This window comes from Coturnix japonica, chromosome 18, assembly GCF_001577835.2.
Source record: "Coturnix japonica isolate 7356 chromosome 18, Coturnix japonica 2.1, whole genome shotgun sequence".
Classification (NCBI taxonomy): domain Eukaryota; kingdom Metazoa; phylum Chordata; class Aves; order Galliformes; family Phasianidae; genus Coturnix; species Coturnix japonica.
Window position 1 is genome coordinate 3,151,127 of NC_029533.1, and position 15,929 is coordinate 3,167,055.

Below are 15,929 nucleotides of genomic sequence, written 5' to 3' on the forward strand. Positions count from 1 at the left end.
GCACTGCCCACTGCAGCTCACAGCCCAAATCAGCATTGCAGTTTGTTAGTGGGTGCCCTGAAAAGAACAAAAGCAGTGGCTCCTGATCCTTGGAGAAGGGAAGGCAGGAGATAGACTGGGAAAGGAAGAGTTTGTCTGGGGCAGATGATGCTCTTCCCATGGGTGCTTATGTTTGGCAGAATAAACATGAATGTGACCAAAACCAGGACAAACAGCCCTGGAAATTCCTCATCCAAACTGTCCAATTCCACCCCAATTCAAACTGGATTGCATGTCACAAGTGTCAGCTGCTTTGTCTTTATTTCATCGTTTGCAGCTCTCATACAAGTACCAGTGTAGCATCACTGCTTTAAAAAGAACAAACTACAGCCATTCATGAGATAATGTAACTCTAAACTCTGTGAGACAGCTGATACTATTAAAAAAACTTGGCCTTATAGCAGCTTTTCATTAATGATGGCTACTTGAGGAGACACACGCTATAAAATATAAAGATGAAAAGCGAAAGACCATTTAGAGATGTTCAGCTGAATGTTGCTAGCATCAAATCAGCAGCACTGGAGAAAATGAAAACAGAATATGGCACAGCCTCTGGACTAAATGTGTGCACATTATGGAGCTGCTGAGGCCTTAGCCTTTACAACGTACACTTTAAATCAAAGGAACATTGAAGTCAATATCGATTGTTCGTGGAGATGCTTTTTTACCTTCAGGCACTGCTGTTTCCCAAAGGAGCATGAGCAAGAACGTACGTCTCTGTGCAGTGCTGACTGCTTGTGGACATGGATCTCCCTGAAATCCTCTGAAATCGATTCCTCCTTTGGAAATACCCACTGCTGCTGCTGAGGGTCCGCTGCCTGTTCTTCAGGTACTCTCGGTAGTTTTTGGTGAGCAGGGTGTAGAGGAAAGGGTTGATACAGCTATTACTGTAGGTCAGGCAGGTTGTCAGATAATTAATGTTCTTCATCACCTTGGGGGATAATGTGAAGGATTCATAATACTGGAAGAGGAGCTGCCATATCCAGAAAGGTAAGAAGCAAGCCCAGAACACCAGCACTATCGTGAAGATCAAATAGAGCACCTTTTGATTTGGCAGCCGCTTGGTCTGCTTGAAGGATGCTGTTTGTGACACCCAGTAAATCTTTGCTAATCGGATGTAGAGGTAGCCAATGATCACCCCTGGGCCCACGATGCTGGTACCAAAAAGGATGGTGAGATAGACTTTGTAGGACAGCTTGCTCCAGGTGGGCAGGCAGATGCTTTTGTTGTCCCTTTGTACCAGCTGGATCATGATGAGCATTGGGAGAGTGAGCAGCAGTGACACCAGCCAGATGACAACAGCAATGGCCTTTCGGTAGCTCTTGGACCTCTTCACCGTGTCCAGGGGCTTCAGCACAGCAAAGTAGCGTTCCGTGCTCATGACTGTGAGGGTGAAGATGCTGGCGTGCATAGTGAGGAAGTCCAGGCTGAACAGGATGCGACAGCCAATGTCCCCAAAGTACCATTTCTGGATGAAGTAAGTCCCAACGATGAAAGGGATGGTGAGAAGGTAGAGCAGGTCTGCCAGAGCGAGGTTAATGATGTAAATGTACATGGAAGCAGATGACCTCAAGTAATGGCACATCACCAGCAAGGTGTAGACATTGCCTGTCACACCAATCACACACATTAGGGACAAGATTGTCCCAATGGTGCAGATGGCAATCATGTCCTCCATGGAGCCAGCAGCTGGCGAACCATCCCCAGTGGCATTGGTGGAGACATTGGGTCTGATTCGGAATAGGCTGCTCTCATTAGTGTCCGTCAGCATGTAGGGAGTTGCAGAGAAATAGCTCTCCAGCTCGTCAGTCAGGGACATCCTCCTGGTCTTGTGATTCCTGAGGGTCTGTTCATGCCACGGGTTTTTTAGTAGCCCTTCTTTCTGCCTTGGGAAATGTGACTGCAGGGAGACGGTGAACTGTTTCTTGGCAGGGTCTCATGCAAGGAAGGTCTGCATTCTCCACTAGAAGAAAGACATCAGAAATCAGCATATTAGAAATCTGCCAGAGCAGCATAGGCTATCATTCAGAAGTTACCAGTTCCCAAACCTTTACTGTCTGCATGTACCAAAAGCTTTCTGCACTGAGGCCACTCCTGCAAGGCTCATGCCATTATTACAGGAACACAGCTTTGAGGAATAGCATTTCATAGCGTGCGTGGAAAGGAGGCAAAAGAGATAGCGTGGACCTTTGGAACCATTTGTTGCAATCCTTAAAGTTAGTTTGGGGCTGGGGAAGAAACCATCTGTGCATTCATAGTGGCAGCTTAAAGGCTCATCAACACATTTGCTGATAAACTCTTTGCTAAGCTCTGAGCATGAAGGACTCTAAGTCCCAAAAAAGGGGAGGCAAACTTTGTATTTACCATTTGCAGCCCTACTGTTGTCTATTTCATATAATGAGCTCAAAGTCTAGTATTTCTGCAGTACTTTCACAGAACAGCTTTTCTTGAATGAGGAGCTTCTGCTCTGTTGTGACCTGCTGTTTCAAATTGTCAAGTGATGGAGAAGAAAGGCATTTTCTATCTGCAGTGCAAGTTGTAGGTTGCACTGTGAGTTTTATATGTGTGTAAGTACAGTTCTTTTCACATGCTAAGTGTGAGACCACAGATGTCTGCGTGCCCATGCACAGAGCCCTATTTCAGACAGTCCTGTCTGTGGATGGGCCTAAACAGCCCCATATAGAGGCTGCTTCAGGAAGGCAGACACCCTTTGCATGTGGCAGCATTTGGTTAGTTTAAGCCCAGCACTGTTTAAATTATGACTGCTTTGAGTTTGTATCAGCTCTGGGTGTAGGCAAAGGGAGATCAAAGCTGCTTGAAAAAGGCACCAGAAGTACCTGAAATGGCAGGATTTTAAGGCATATGAGAAATCTGCAGCGACCTGAAGATCACTGCCCATAGAAATATCTGTGCTATGTATTTTACACAGCTCAGATTGTCTCTTTGTTTGGAAATAGCTGCAAGAGGAGCTGCTGGACTGCCTCATCCTTGCAGGGCTCTGCAGGCAAAGCCATTCCTCTGCCTGTTCCCTGAGGCAGGCTGGGGTTGTTTTATCAGGGGAATTTGCAAACTTCTGCAGCTTTTCCATGTGAGTTTTTTCCCTTTGCTTCTACACCCACTCCAGCTCCTTTGCTCTTCATCCTGCTTGCTCATTAGCAGCAGGCCCTCCTCCAGCTGCCCATGTCACACAGACTCCCCCACCAGCGACCACTGAAACAGTTGAGGATGGGCAGTGTTCATCCTCTTCGTGACTTGTATGATTTTCTCCTCATCCCATTACTAGGCAGTGGGTACTGTGGAGATGTCATGCAATAAGTCTACAGAAAAGAGGACAGTCCAGCACACAGAGATTTCTTCTTGCTTAGCAGTTGGGATAGGGGTGCAAAAGAGGGACAGTGACAGTACAGAGAGCCTATCTCCTGCCCACATCTCTTGGGTACAGATATCCACTGGGGAGAGATGAAGCATGGTCACGCAGTTCTCAGTTCTCCTTTGGGAAGCTGCTTCTCTGAGATGGTCTCTGTCAGTTTCACCAGCATCCCATCCTTCTGAGACCCAGCAAACCCCAATCCTTCACACTGCTGTGCTGTGCCATTCCCTCTTGCTTGGCTTCAGGTGTGTGCAGCCAGCCTGTCCATGCGCCAGCTGCCCCTCATTGTCTGCTTCATCAGCACTCAGACACAAGCTGTGCTGGCAGCAAAAGGAGACACAGATGCTCAGGAGCTCTGCCACACAGTCACCAGCATGCTTGGTTGGAAGTGAAAGGCTCTGAATGGGATGATGAACCCAGCACCAGTCACACGCAGCTCTTGGATGCAGTTGGATTCATTTTAGCTTGTTTCCAGGTGCAAATTTCCATGACCTAAGTGCCGGACTCTTGCAGCTTCTTTACTTTGTGCTTTCTGGGCATTTTGTAGCAGGTTTGTGATTGTCTGCGTCGGTCCCTGATGAGAGAGCTCCTGCACCGTGCCCGCTCGCTCTGCTCATCCTCCGAGCCTGCATTTTGCTTCATTCATAAAATCACTACAGCACTAATTCAGTTCAAAAGCTCCAGCTGGCTGCAAGCAAAGCCCACAGCTAGGCAAACCCTCACTCCTACAGGAGGGAAATTAAGCAAACTGGGGAAACCTTGCAGTGCTTTAAGGTCACTGTCATTGCTGCACTCGTACGTGCATGCATACACTCATACACTCACACACATGCAGACACACACAATAAAGAGCTTGTTATTCCAAGCAGCCATTCAAAGCACCTTACGGTCAAAGCAATTTTCTCAGCCATTCCTGCATTTTCTTCTATGTTATCAGCACACAGAGGCACCACGCACGTTCCAGTAGCTGAAGAGATAAAGGAATTCCTCCTGCTCAAACCTTGCTTTTAAATCCAGCGGATGAAATTTCCTACAAGAAACAAAACAAAAATGTGTCTAATAGCCTTAAAGCTGAAACTTAAAAAGAACATTAAACAAAAGAAAACCGAAACAAGGAGAGAGAGAATCCTTCTTCACAGGAAGACAGCAACAGATCCCCGTGCTCTGTCGCATCTGGAAAGGCAGTAGCAGGAAGGGAGCGTGCTGCCTCGCCAAGTATGTTTGAAATCTGTGCGCTCTTAATACTCTCATTCTCCTCCCTTCACTCACGCCTGCTATTTCTGTTACTCGGTGACGTTAGGCATAGCGTGGCTTTGACTGCAGCCAGCAAAGAGCCTTTTTAAAGCAGCAGCATTTAGATAAGATGGGGCTTGCTGAGTTTGCTTTCCCCCCACCTGGGGGGTACGAGCTGTCCGTGCTGTTTGTTACAGGGCTGGGGACACAAAGAGCTGTTCTGCTCTTCCTCTTGTTGTACAGAAGGATGCTGGCATCTAACCCTGCCTGAGCAAAGCTGCTGTGCCTCTACAGAGCAGCTGGGCTGGGGTGGGTTAAATTCCTGCAAGAGGGTCGGCTGCCCACAGAAACAGCCGAGCTCCTCTGATCTCCTCCAGAGATCAATTCCAAAACGAAGCCAAAGTTTACTTGGGTTGGATGGCATATTCACAAATGAATTCGTGCGGTGATACCATGCACGACAGCATCTGAGACATGTCAGGCTGGCAATAACAAAATGCTGTCCAGGTGGTTTAAGGCTCCTTGCCTTTCTCCATCGGTTCTCGAGGAAGGTAAAGACTGAGCAAGATTCACCAAGCACCTCAAAAGCTGCAGTGTGAGGAAGGGGCTGGAGTTGTGGAATGCTGACCCTAAGCTGGGGATTATTTTGCTAACAGCTGAATATCGGGTTGGTTTACTGAATGCCACAGGTTTGCTCTTCCTTCTGGTTCCCTGACTTAGCCCCATGGGCTGCAGGAAGCTGCTTTCTGTATGGGACATGAGGAGCTGCCACCTCTCCCAGGGTGGTTGCTGCTGGATGTGGCTGTGGGACCTGCCCACTGCACACACTGTGCATTAGAAACTGAGAGCCATTTCCTCCTCTGACTCCCTCTCTGGGTACCTGCATGCCTTTGTCCTCAACCTTTTACACTTTGTCATCTGAGCCCTTTTGGAGCATCTCATGTCCACGGTCTTGGCTTCTTGTAGCGTGAACGTGATTCAGGAGAGTGCCCAGGTGACAGTGGTGGCATCTGGGAAGGGTGCTGAGCCTCTCTGAAATCCAGGCCTTTACATGTAGTGAGGACTTGGGTTCTGTGCAAAGCCTTGTGGGGAGACTTGTGTTTGCGGTGAAGATAGATTTCACATTAGAGACTCTTACAAGGGCTGTCTGAGCCCTAAATCCTCCCCCCAAACAGCCCAACATAAGGGATTTTTGCTCTGAAGGTTTGCTCTAACTTTGTACTTTGTGGCTCTCTCCTGGAAAATCTTTGGAAAGGTGTAAAAATCCTGAGGCACTCCTCTGCCATCAGCGTGCCTGCTGGGTGATTATTGACCTAATCCAGACAGAAGAGAGGGGAATGGAATGGAGAAAGCTTCTGACCAACCCATCTCTTTGCTGGGTCTGTTGTTCCCAACCTGGTAGTTCTTCTTGGTCTTCAGTAAAACATCACAGTGCTGTACTGGTTTATCAGAAACATCAGTGCCCCCGGGGCTGCCATTAGAGCAACCAGATCTCCCCAGCACTGGAAAGCATCCGTGTGCTGTTGGAGTCATCAGAGGAGGTGCCTGGAGAGCAGTTTGAGGGCGATGTGCTGGTGTCAGGTTCACAGCCCTGGCTCAGAGGGCTGTTTGTGATCAGTTTTGTTTCTCCTCTTCCCCTTCTTTTCCTCATCTGTAAAACAGAGATTGTTGTGCCCTCTTGTCTTCCGGTGCAATGAGTTTCAAGGTTTTTCACATTTGTCAGATGCTTTTAGAGCTATAGGCAGGAGTCCCAGACAGTGGGATTGGTAACACAGCAAGAAACTGCACAGTTAATATCCGAAAGAGGTAGCAGCCCTCTAAGATACAGACCAGGTCTGTTTAACCATTCAGACAGCATCTGCTGCCACAGGGCTCAAGTTCTGCACAGGGCCTTCCAAAGTGACTGCAGTGGTGGTAGTCATTATCATTCTAACAATAACAAGGTAAAAATGATCCATTCTCCTCTTCAACATAAATGTTTGGCAGTGATGTCTGAGTTTGACTGTTTGGCTACTGATTCAAACCTCACCTAACTGGACTTGCATCTCTTGTAATCACAGAATCATGGGATGGTTGGAGTTGGAAGGGACCCCTAAAGGCCATCTGGTCCCACCCCCTGCACTGATCAGGGGCACCCACAGCTCCATCAGTGCTCACAGCCCATCCCCTGACCTTGGCTGTCTGCAGGGATGGGGAACTACCACCTCTCTGGGCAATCTGTGCCGCTGCCTCACCACCCGTGGTGTAAAAAATATCTTCCTTATATTCAGTCTTAATCCCTCTCTTTTAACTTTTAAACCATCTCCCCTTGTCCCGTCACAACAGACCTTGCTAAAGAGTCTATCCCTTTCTTTCTTATAGCCCCTTCCTGTTGCATTTAAATCCCTCTGCTCCCACTCTTACAGGCTGGGATGCATGTAAATGTGATGTTCACATTCCCAGCTGAGCCCTGACTGCTTTTCTCATCCTTCCTGTCTGTGCCCACTACTGAAAGGAGCCACCCAAAATTAGCCAATGTATTTGAGTTCTTTCAGTGTCTCATTTGAGACTTCACTGAATTTTTTGGCATTTTGGTTGTCTTCCTGCTTTTATTTGGTTTCTTTTTGTTGGTTTCTTTTTCAACATGAAGCTTCTGTTGTCCTTTCAGAGTCTGTATTGCTTTGCTTTTCACAGCTCTGCATGAAAGTGAGACTCCAGGGGCTGCAATCACTGATTTGTTTGCACTCATCCAGGACCCCTTACACAGACACCGGGTTTAAAGCTGCATTGCTCATTCACCTCTCTCTGAGCTCCCACCAGCCTTGTGTTACTGGGGTCTCTTTAAGATCTCACAGATCACCTATGTTCTCACACAGCAGTTGTAGCTTTAGGCCTGAAGCTTGCCATGGAGTGCTGCCCTCTGCCCATAGGGGAGCATGGTGGGGTACGTCAGGCTGCAGTGCTCCCCAGAACAACATGGCCATGGGCTGCTCCCCATAGCGTGGGTTTTCCCTCAAGCCTCAGGTCCCTGTGTTTGAGGAAGCTGTGTGTGATGGGGACTTGATAATGTCTGAGCATAAAACCATCTGCCAGTGGTGGGGCACAAGAGTGATGTGGTGGTTTGCATGTAAAGCTTGTCCTATTTGGTGGTGTATGGCACAGCTGCCCAGGGAGGTGATGGAGTCACCATGGAGGTGTTCAAGAAAAGGGTGGATGCTGCATTAAGTAACATGGCTTAGTGCTATGGTGGTGATGGGTTGATGGCTAGACTTGATCTTTTTGGTTTTTCCAACCTTACTGATTCAGTGATTCATACGTCTGATATAACTGTTTGTGATAATAGTACCAAAAGTTCTCGTTATAAATGGAAATGAGAACCCATTTGCAATATGCTTAACCTTGCCAAGTCTACTTTGCCAAGTCTGTTTGCCTTTCAGTGTGTCTACAAGCGCAGCCCACACGGACATACCAAGCCTAAGCACTGTCATTTTCACCAGTTCCAGCACTGCCTCGCTGGGGCGCTGCTTTCTGGCATCTCCCCCTGACTTATTGCAGCTACACACACATTGTAACTCACTTGTTGACCACCTTTTGTATTTTTCCAATCTCTTTGGTCTTCTGCTGCTGTTAGAAACTCTCTCATAACCACTTTTGTTCTGGACCTGAGATTTGTGAAGACAAAGTACCCAGGACACGCGGAGCACAGAGATAAGGTTGCGTGCATTTTATACTGGTAGAGGAAATTGTGATCAGTGGTGAGTGGTGTTTTTTTCTATCTCACATCAGTAATTAATACAGCCACTTGTGGATTCATCTCAGCCAAGCGTGTCCCTAGCCAGACGCTGCTGTCTGCGGTGGGAGGGATGGATCCTGCTGTGACAGCCCATGCGAGGTTGTAGGGCTGGTCTCAGCCTCAGTCACTTTTTGGAGAGGTTTTAGCAGCACTGAAGCTGTTTCGGCAGGGTTACAGCGATTTTGGCAGTGCTTGTTGCTGGCTGCCACTTCTGCAAAGGAGCTGGTAGCTTTTCTGACAGCCTTTTGCACTACGCAGTGTGGCTGGTGTGTCATTTGCTTGGCTGTCTCATTAAACTTTTAAATCAGAGCTGCAGAGGGGGTGGGTGCTTGGGGCAGGCAGGCGTGGGGGGGAGCACGGAGGCTCAGGGAGAATATCTGCAGCACAGAGTGGGGTCTGGGCTCCTTACAGCTCACATCTCCCTCTGCACCAATTATAATCTGATCATCTTTGTAACAGCATTGTGGGAGTCACTGAGGTAGGAGAACACGGAATCTTTATTCTCTTTATTTGAATGCACTCGAGATTAGGAAACAACTGCAATAGAATTCTGGAAATCCTCAAAAGAATCACCAGAAAAACCCTGACAAGGTCAGCCATGCTCAGAGAAAGCCCTTCTGTGGACCACAACCCAATTGTATGTTAAAGACAAAAGCTTCTTCACACTGTTCACCACCACTTCTATCTTTCCAGCCCCTCCCAGTCCCAGCCTGTATGGCCATGCTGTCAGCAGCGCTGCTTTGTGGGTTGGCTCTGCATCCTCAGGTGTCCTTTTCCTTCCTCCACCACCCTGCTCCATCCTGGGTGCTGGTCTGCATTTCTCAGCCCCTCTCCTCATAGGGGAGAACTGCAAAGGATTTGGGGAGACTTTTCCGAGAACAGAAAGCATTTGTGTCACCGTTACAGTGAGACAGTCCTGTACTGTGGGCCCTGGTGTGTCACTGAGATAGGGTTTGTGTGATACCAGCACTGACCAGAGCTGAAGTGGAGTTCTGCAGGGGGAATTCTGCCTGGTTGCAGCCTCAGCAATGCCTTTCTGCCCCACTGCATCCATTGGTGCTGCATAACTCTCACCTCAGCTCACCTCCACGTGCTGACAGCATCCTTCCTGAATGGCCTCACTGCTGCGCTTATCTCTCCTGATTTCCCAATGTGGGCTGAGCCCAGCTGCACCATATCACGGGAAATCTTAGGACAGCAGCAGCAAAAAAAAGTCATTGCGAAGCTGCCACTGCCAAACTGCTGCATAAAGTGCCCTGGTGGCTTCAGAACATTTTAATTGTCCTTTTGCAGCACATTTGGAGGCACTGTGAAATCTTTATTGTTCGAGACCTTGTGTTCCCTTATGGGCAGGAGAACCGCCCCCAGAGTGTGCTGCTGCCGCTGGGGGCTTTGCATGGCTGGAGAGGGCTTTGTTCTCAGGTTTGGGCTGTGATATCAGAACCACAGCTGCTCTGTGGCTGAGTCCAAGGGAGAAGCATCCCTTGCACATCCCTTGTTTTTCAGAGTGTAAATGCCAGGGTATGCAAACGGCAGCATAGGAAAAGAAGTATTCAAACAAAACCACTCCGTGCTCATAGGAGGCTGAAATGCCCTTCTGCACCTGCAGAGCCAGAGCATATTGCCTCGCTGCTCCCATCAGGGTGATGTGGGATGTGATTTCTGGCTGTGTGATGGAGCTCTCATAGCCGAGGGCGGCTGTTACAGCTGCACCTGCACTGTCTCCTGTGCTGCCCTCAGATTTTGGGTCTTGCCTCACACTATTAAGTTGGATTTGATGATCCTTATAGGTCCCTTCCAACTCAAGATGTTCTACGATAATGGATTAGTGCTTTCCCAGCCCAACTCCTGACACACCATAATTTCTCATTAGCCTACAGTCCAGCTCCTCCCAGGTTGCCAGCACTGTTCTCATGACCTATTTAGAATACAGTTGTTCTTTGAGTCGGGAATCAAGATGAGCTCATGGGGCTGGGGCCGGCAGGATGCTTTTAGCCGGTTTCTGCTTTGCGTGTCATCTGTGTCCCACACAAATGAGACATATTGTGTACCTGCTGCACAGGATGATGAAGTCTGAATGGTTTTCAGCTAGTTTTACCAGCCTGCCTTAGTGGCGTGTGATTTGGTGCAATAAGCATTGCACAGTGTTTAGCAGGAAGGCTTTTGGTGACTTGTGTTGGGACACTGCCCAGGTGTCAGTGCAGAAATAGGTGCTGCTGAACATCTGGCTGTGCCTCCTTGCAGCAGATCAGGAGCCTCACACACCTCAGTTATGCCCAGCAATCAGTGGGATCTGGCAGTGCACTGCCTGAATAGAAAGGGGGACCTCTGCCTTTGCTACCCGTGCCAGATGGCAGCTCACTTTCAAACTCGTTTGTGTCATGTTTGCTGGCCCTTCTCATGAGCTGCTCCTTGCAGCTGGCTCAGCCATGCCTGAGGCACACAGTGCAGGGACTCGCTTGACTGCTTTAATTGTCTCAAATTAATTACATCGCTGTGAATTATGTAAGAGTGACATTTTTAGGGAACTGAAGGCCCTGTCTTGATGATAAGGAGAAACTGATGCTCTTTGCATCTCAACCAAGCAATTCAGGCTCTCCGTGGCTGGCTTTGGTTTCTCATTTTAGGACCTTGCTTCTCCATCACTGTGCCCAATTCTCAGTTCTAAACAAGAGATGCCATGCTGGTGTAGGGCATTTGAGTTCAAACCCCCTCTACCATGCATATCTGATTTACTTATGGTGTCTAAAATAAGTCTTCTCAGAGACCCTATATCACAGTGCAGCAGTACCTCCTGCTCCTGTGCATTCTTCCATCCTGATCTGATGGGTTGGATGGCATTTTACTGACTCTGTGAGACATTCACTGCCAAGCAATGGATGCCCAAGCACTGAAATGCTTTGTTAACTTTAAGATAATTGTTTCCTCTGTTACACATCACAGTCAATGCTGGAGCTCTTTCATCCTCTGGTTTCTTTGTTGCTTCTTAGTGAATACAGTTTGGAATCTGGTATCTTCGGAATAGGCTCAGACTGGAAGAGAGGACATAGTTGGGTGTATTTATTCTCCTTCATTGGTTGCATCACCTTTAACTCACAGAAAGAAACCTGTGTTTTAAGCAGGAGGACGTGCAATGCACTGCGCTGATTTAGGAACACTCCATTTGGGAAATATGGAAATGCCACAGCTGAGCTGCTGACCTCAGGTCCATTTTGGAAGGGGAAGGGAGCTGTTAAGCACAGCAGGATGCTCTTTGACTCCTGTGGCTGTTCCTAGAAAACCCCTGCAGATATCACGGGGAGTTGAAAGGAAAGGAACAGTGGGCAGGAAAAACAATTAAAGCCATTTTTGCCCTTACAGATAATACTCTTTCCTGCTAGGATGGGTTGTGCCCAGAGCTACCGCTGCTGCCAGCTGCTGCCTGTTCAACAGCCCTTTGCAGTCTGTGGTCATGAATCTCGTTCATCTGATTGTTTCTGCTTTTACATATCCATCTCAGAAGCATTTTTGGAGGGTTTTTTGCATATGTGGGCCTGGAAAACAACTCCTTACCAGGGCTGTCCGTGCAAATTGGTGGTGATTAAGCTCAGTGAGTGGCCAATGCCCATCAGCTGTGATGAAAGGCAGCTCAGTATATTTCCTTCATCTGCAGTTAGGGGTTGAACCATGAAGAAGTGGCTTTGAGGTTAGGTGAGCAATTTCAGGCTTGGGGCTGGCTGTGGGAAGCTGCTGAAGGAGAAGCAGGAAGAGTGAGAGGTAAGAGGAGTTGCAGGAGCGTGCTGAAGCTGTAAGTTCTGTTATTGCAGAAAAGAGGTTTTGCTGCATGTTGTGTTTGTGCCCAGTGGTGGCTGGGCAGGGGGTGGTAGAAACCACAAGGAACACTGATAGTATATAGAAACTGGGGCTGGTTCTTGAACTCTCTGCAAGGTTCAGGCTGTGAGGTTGTCTTCTGTTTCCTCCCAGTATTCTGCTATCCAGTTTTGCATAGAGGATGATTTTTTTCTCGCTCTTGTTCCTACCAGTCCCAGGTGACTCCATTATGGTGCATATGGTCTGTACGGTGCTAAAGCACTGCAGCTTTCTTTCCCCCCTTTTGAATCATCCTTTTGCCTTGCATATTTTACTTTGTTTACTTTGATGAATTTTAGTGGTGTTTCTTCCTTCTCTTCTTCCTGGAGTAAGATGGAGCTGACCCTCCCTCCCAGCATGATGGGACTGGAGCAGGAGATGTGCACATACTGATGGCTCTCTCCTGCAAGAACATCCTATGAGAACAGCTTTGCTGAGACTAACAGAATGAGTAAACTTGTGGAAACCCTGCTGCTGGAGCGAGTCCTGAGTGCAGTGCTGGCTGCTCCCCAGAGCTGTAATTCTTAAGTGAACAACACTGAGGTTTTCCATCTAGGGGAACTTCCAAGGTTTCAGACTTGTTGGGAGGGGGGAGGGAAATAAGAAGGGGTGCTCTGCTGCCCTGAGCTGTCTCGAAGCTGGTGGCACATCCTCTAAAAATATCCCAGCTCTTGTGGGTCAGCAGCCCCTGACACAACTTCTTGTCTTGCTTTGTACAACCCTTGCATTGCACCAGACATCTTCATCTCTCTGTCACTGCTCCATTCCTCTGTTGGCAGCTGCAGTGGGGGAGCTGGTGGCTTGTAGGAGAGCATAGTAAAAGGTGAGGGTGCAAAGGAGCAGTGAGGTTGCAGGGTATCCCCCCACAGGAGGGGAATACTGAGAAAAAAGCAGCTTCTGGGAGCAGTTCCCTGGGGTGAGATGCTGTTGAATTGGAAGCTGGCTGAAGCAGGGTGATCATTTCTCAGAACACTGCTGCTATGGGCAGGCTGTTCACAGGGAAAAAATAGCCGAGCTGGGCAATGTGATACTTTGGCAACAACAGCTCGTGTGTTGTAGGCTCAGAGGCAGCCAGCCCCTCTGACCTGTGGTTTGGTCTTGCTTTGTTCTGATGCTTGCTCTCATCATTGTGAGCTCCCAGCCATGGGGAGCATAACCTGCCCCAGTTCCCCTGCAGCTGTGCAGGGATTGAGCTGTGACTGCATCTCCCATAATCATCCTGTGTTACTCAGGTTCAAGAGTGCAGGTCTCAGCTGTGTGCACATGGAGTAACAGCTCTGCTAATTACTGGTGGGCATGAATTAACGTTCAGCCCATGAGCAGGACAAGTTGGCACTCAGCTGTCAGCATGTGGTGCAAATTCTCTTCTGTTCCTCATGCAGCAGCTCACGGATAGTGAGCCAAAGCTGCCAGCCCTTACCAGTGGGGTGGATGGATGCTTTTCTTTTTAAATTACTGCATAGCAACCCACCACCATCAGATGACTGATGTTACTTCCTTATCTGAAGTCCTTCCTGCAGTTACACCTCAGTCCCTGAAGCAGAGCAGTCCCCCCACATCTCTTGCTCCTCTCCTTGCCTTGCTCTCTCCAACATATGACATGAAGATGATGACTGTCCTGCTTGCTCCATGCTTTCCAACTCTGAGGCTCTCAGCACTCCCACCAAGTGAATCACTGACTCATGCACCTCCTCTGAAATCTCAACCTCCTCCAAAGCTCCTTTAATAAAACAGATGGGAGACGTCAGAGCAAAGGCTTTTCCTCTTGAAAAATGAGGTTCCACTGATATTTTCTGTAGTAAACATGTCTTGACACAAGGAATTCTTTAAAGCTTCTTCTCCGATTGCTTCATTGCTTTTGTCAGGGCTCCATCCAGCTGCTTCTCCACTTGGAAGCATGGACGAGCCCGTGATCTAGCAAGTTTTTGGCCAGCTCCTATAGGGAAAGTGTCCTGGCACCGTCCCTGTTGTGGGAAACATGGTGGGGTTATAAAAGCCTGTGCCCTGTTGCCTCCTACCAGCAGAGGAAGAAGGAATAAAATGGGATTAAGAGTAATTTCCTCTGTATTTCCAGTCAGCTTTGGTGCCATCTGTTGGGATTTAAGTTTATGGTTCTTATGGGGATGAAAGAGGAAGGCAGATCCTGCCTTGATTTTTATGTTGCCCTATTCTGGGCTTCTCATGCCGTGGGGCTGGCTGGGTGCAGTGAGGCTGTTTGGGCTCCCTGCTTTTTGGTTCCACAGCTCGTTGGGGTGCAATAAATGGGTGGGGAGCACTTCCCTGCTCTCACAGGCAGCCAGGGTCGGCTTGATGTGAGCTGGATGTGATCTGAGGGGCTGCAAACTTCCCAGCTCTGCAGGCAGCTGCTGGGCTGTGGTGCTTCAATGCTTTTTCCCAGTGCAGATAAGTTCTTCCTCTGAAGAACCAAGTGTCTGCAGAGGATGGCAGCTCTGTGGGCACAGTGTGGTGTCACCTCCATCCATATCACACTGTGCATTGCTCTCCATCCCAAGGGAGCCATTTGGCAGCACCTGGACCTGGGGTTCTCACTGCAAAGGGAAACTGCCACTGGGATGGGAGTGACTGCAGTCACCCTCTGACCTATAAAGCACAGAGCTTGGAAAGCTCTCCTGTCTGGAGCTTGTCTCTGGCTCTGTGGATCTTGGCGTGTCCTACTGAGTAATTCCCTGCCTTGTCTAGGAAACCTTAATCCAGCAGCACGGAGGAGTTCAATAGAGGCGGAGTAACTTTCTATTTTAGTTTATTATTTATTTATTTTGTAAGGCTTTTCTATGCTCAGTGCCTGCTTGGGCGGCTCTGATTTTCTCTTTGCTTGCAGTACAGACCTGCATCTCAGTTCCTCCATCAGCTACGTTTATTGCAGGATGAGAGGCAGCAGCTGCATGACATCCCTCAGCTTTCAGGGAGCTGCACATTGTCTCTCACCTGCCTTGCTGCGAGTTCCTACCCTCCTCATGCCCTGGCTGAGGAGTAGAGCAATGTGATGGAGCTGCTGCTTGCTGGTGTGTGTTGCATGAATTAACGCTGCTCCTTGAGCACCATCCAAGGGCTGGATGGAGAATGTAGCTGCCCTTTTAGGCTGCCTTGGACAGTGCACCCTCATGGTCTGTTTTCTGATAGTGGTGGGTTAAGGCAATTTTTGCTCAATGGACTGTGGGTCAGGCATAGGGCAGAAGGCTGATGAGGATGGTGTCCATCATCACCTGCCCATTGCCACTGGTGGATGTGTATGGGACAGAGCTTTCCAGAACAGCTGTAGGAAACTTCAGAGCAAGCAAAAAAATGAGAGAGAAACTTCTCAGCAAAAGTAAAGCTTTTTGGGGGTGTTTAACCAAATGCCTGTATGTCTGCCTGCAGTTTGCACATCACTTGTTCTTGTCCTGCTTGTGTCTCCTTGTGCTTAATCCATTTGTGCTCTGCTAATTTTCTGAGTGGAACTGTAAAAATAACTAAAGCCTCATTACTTTTTCCTGCAGTTATTAAGCATGATCTTGGGATTTTTACTTCAAAGAGGAGAAAACCCTGCTAGAAGCTCCATGAGCGTCTTTTGCTCTGTGAATGCCCTTGGGAGCTTGCGTTATGCACCAAGGCTTTGTCACTGTGACTTACAAGGCAATGTAAGAATGAATTTGGTCTCTTGGATTT

The 15,929-nt window shown here is 48.4% G+C and overlaps 1 protein-coding gene across 3 annotated transcripts; it reads right to left on the reverse strand.

The window, feature by feature from the left end:
- Window positions 1–277: 277 nt before the first annotated feature.
- On the reverse strand, window positions 278–4,693 carry LOC107322290 (urotensin-2 receptor). Of its 3 annotated transcripts, none has more exons than XM_015880193.2 (2): window positions 4,410–4,693; window positions 278–2,002 (listed from the first exon to the last, which is right to left on the reverse strand). In XM_015880193.2, the coding sequence occupies exon 2, from the start codon at window positions 1,856–1,858 to the stop codon at window positions 710–712; it is 1,149 nt and encodes a 382-aa protein (XP_015735679.1). In that variant the 5' UTR covers window positions 1,859–2,002; window positions 4,410–4,693; the 3' UTR covers window positions 278–709. The 3 variants fall into 3 exon arrangements, with proteins under 3 accessions (XP_015735679.1, XP_015735678.1, XP_015735677.1); XM_015880192.2 differs by having other exon boundaries at window positions 4,297–4,667; XM_015880191.2 differs by having other exon boundaries at window positions 4,292–4,667.
- Window positions 4,694–15,929: the final 11,236 nt, after the last annotated feature.

Coding starts and splice junctions, on each gene's coding strand:
- LOC107322290 (XM_015880193.2), bottom strand. CDS start 1,858: ATGTCCCTGACTGACGAGCTGGAGAGCTATTTCTCTGCAACTCCCTAC.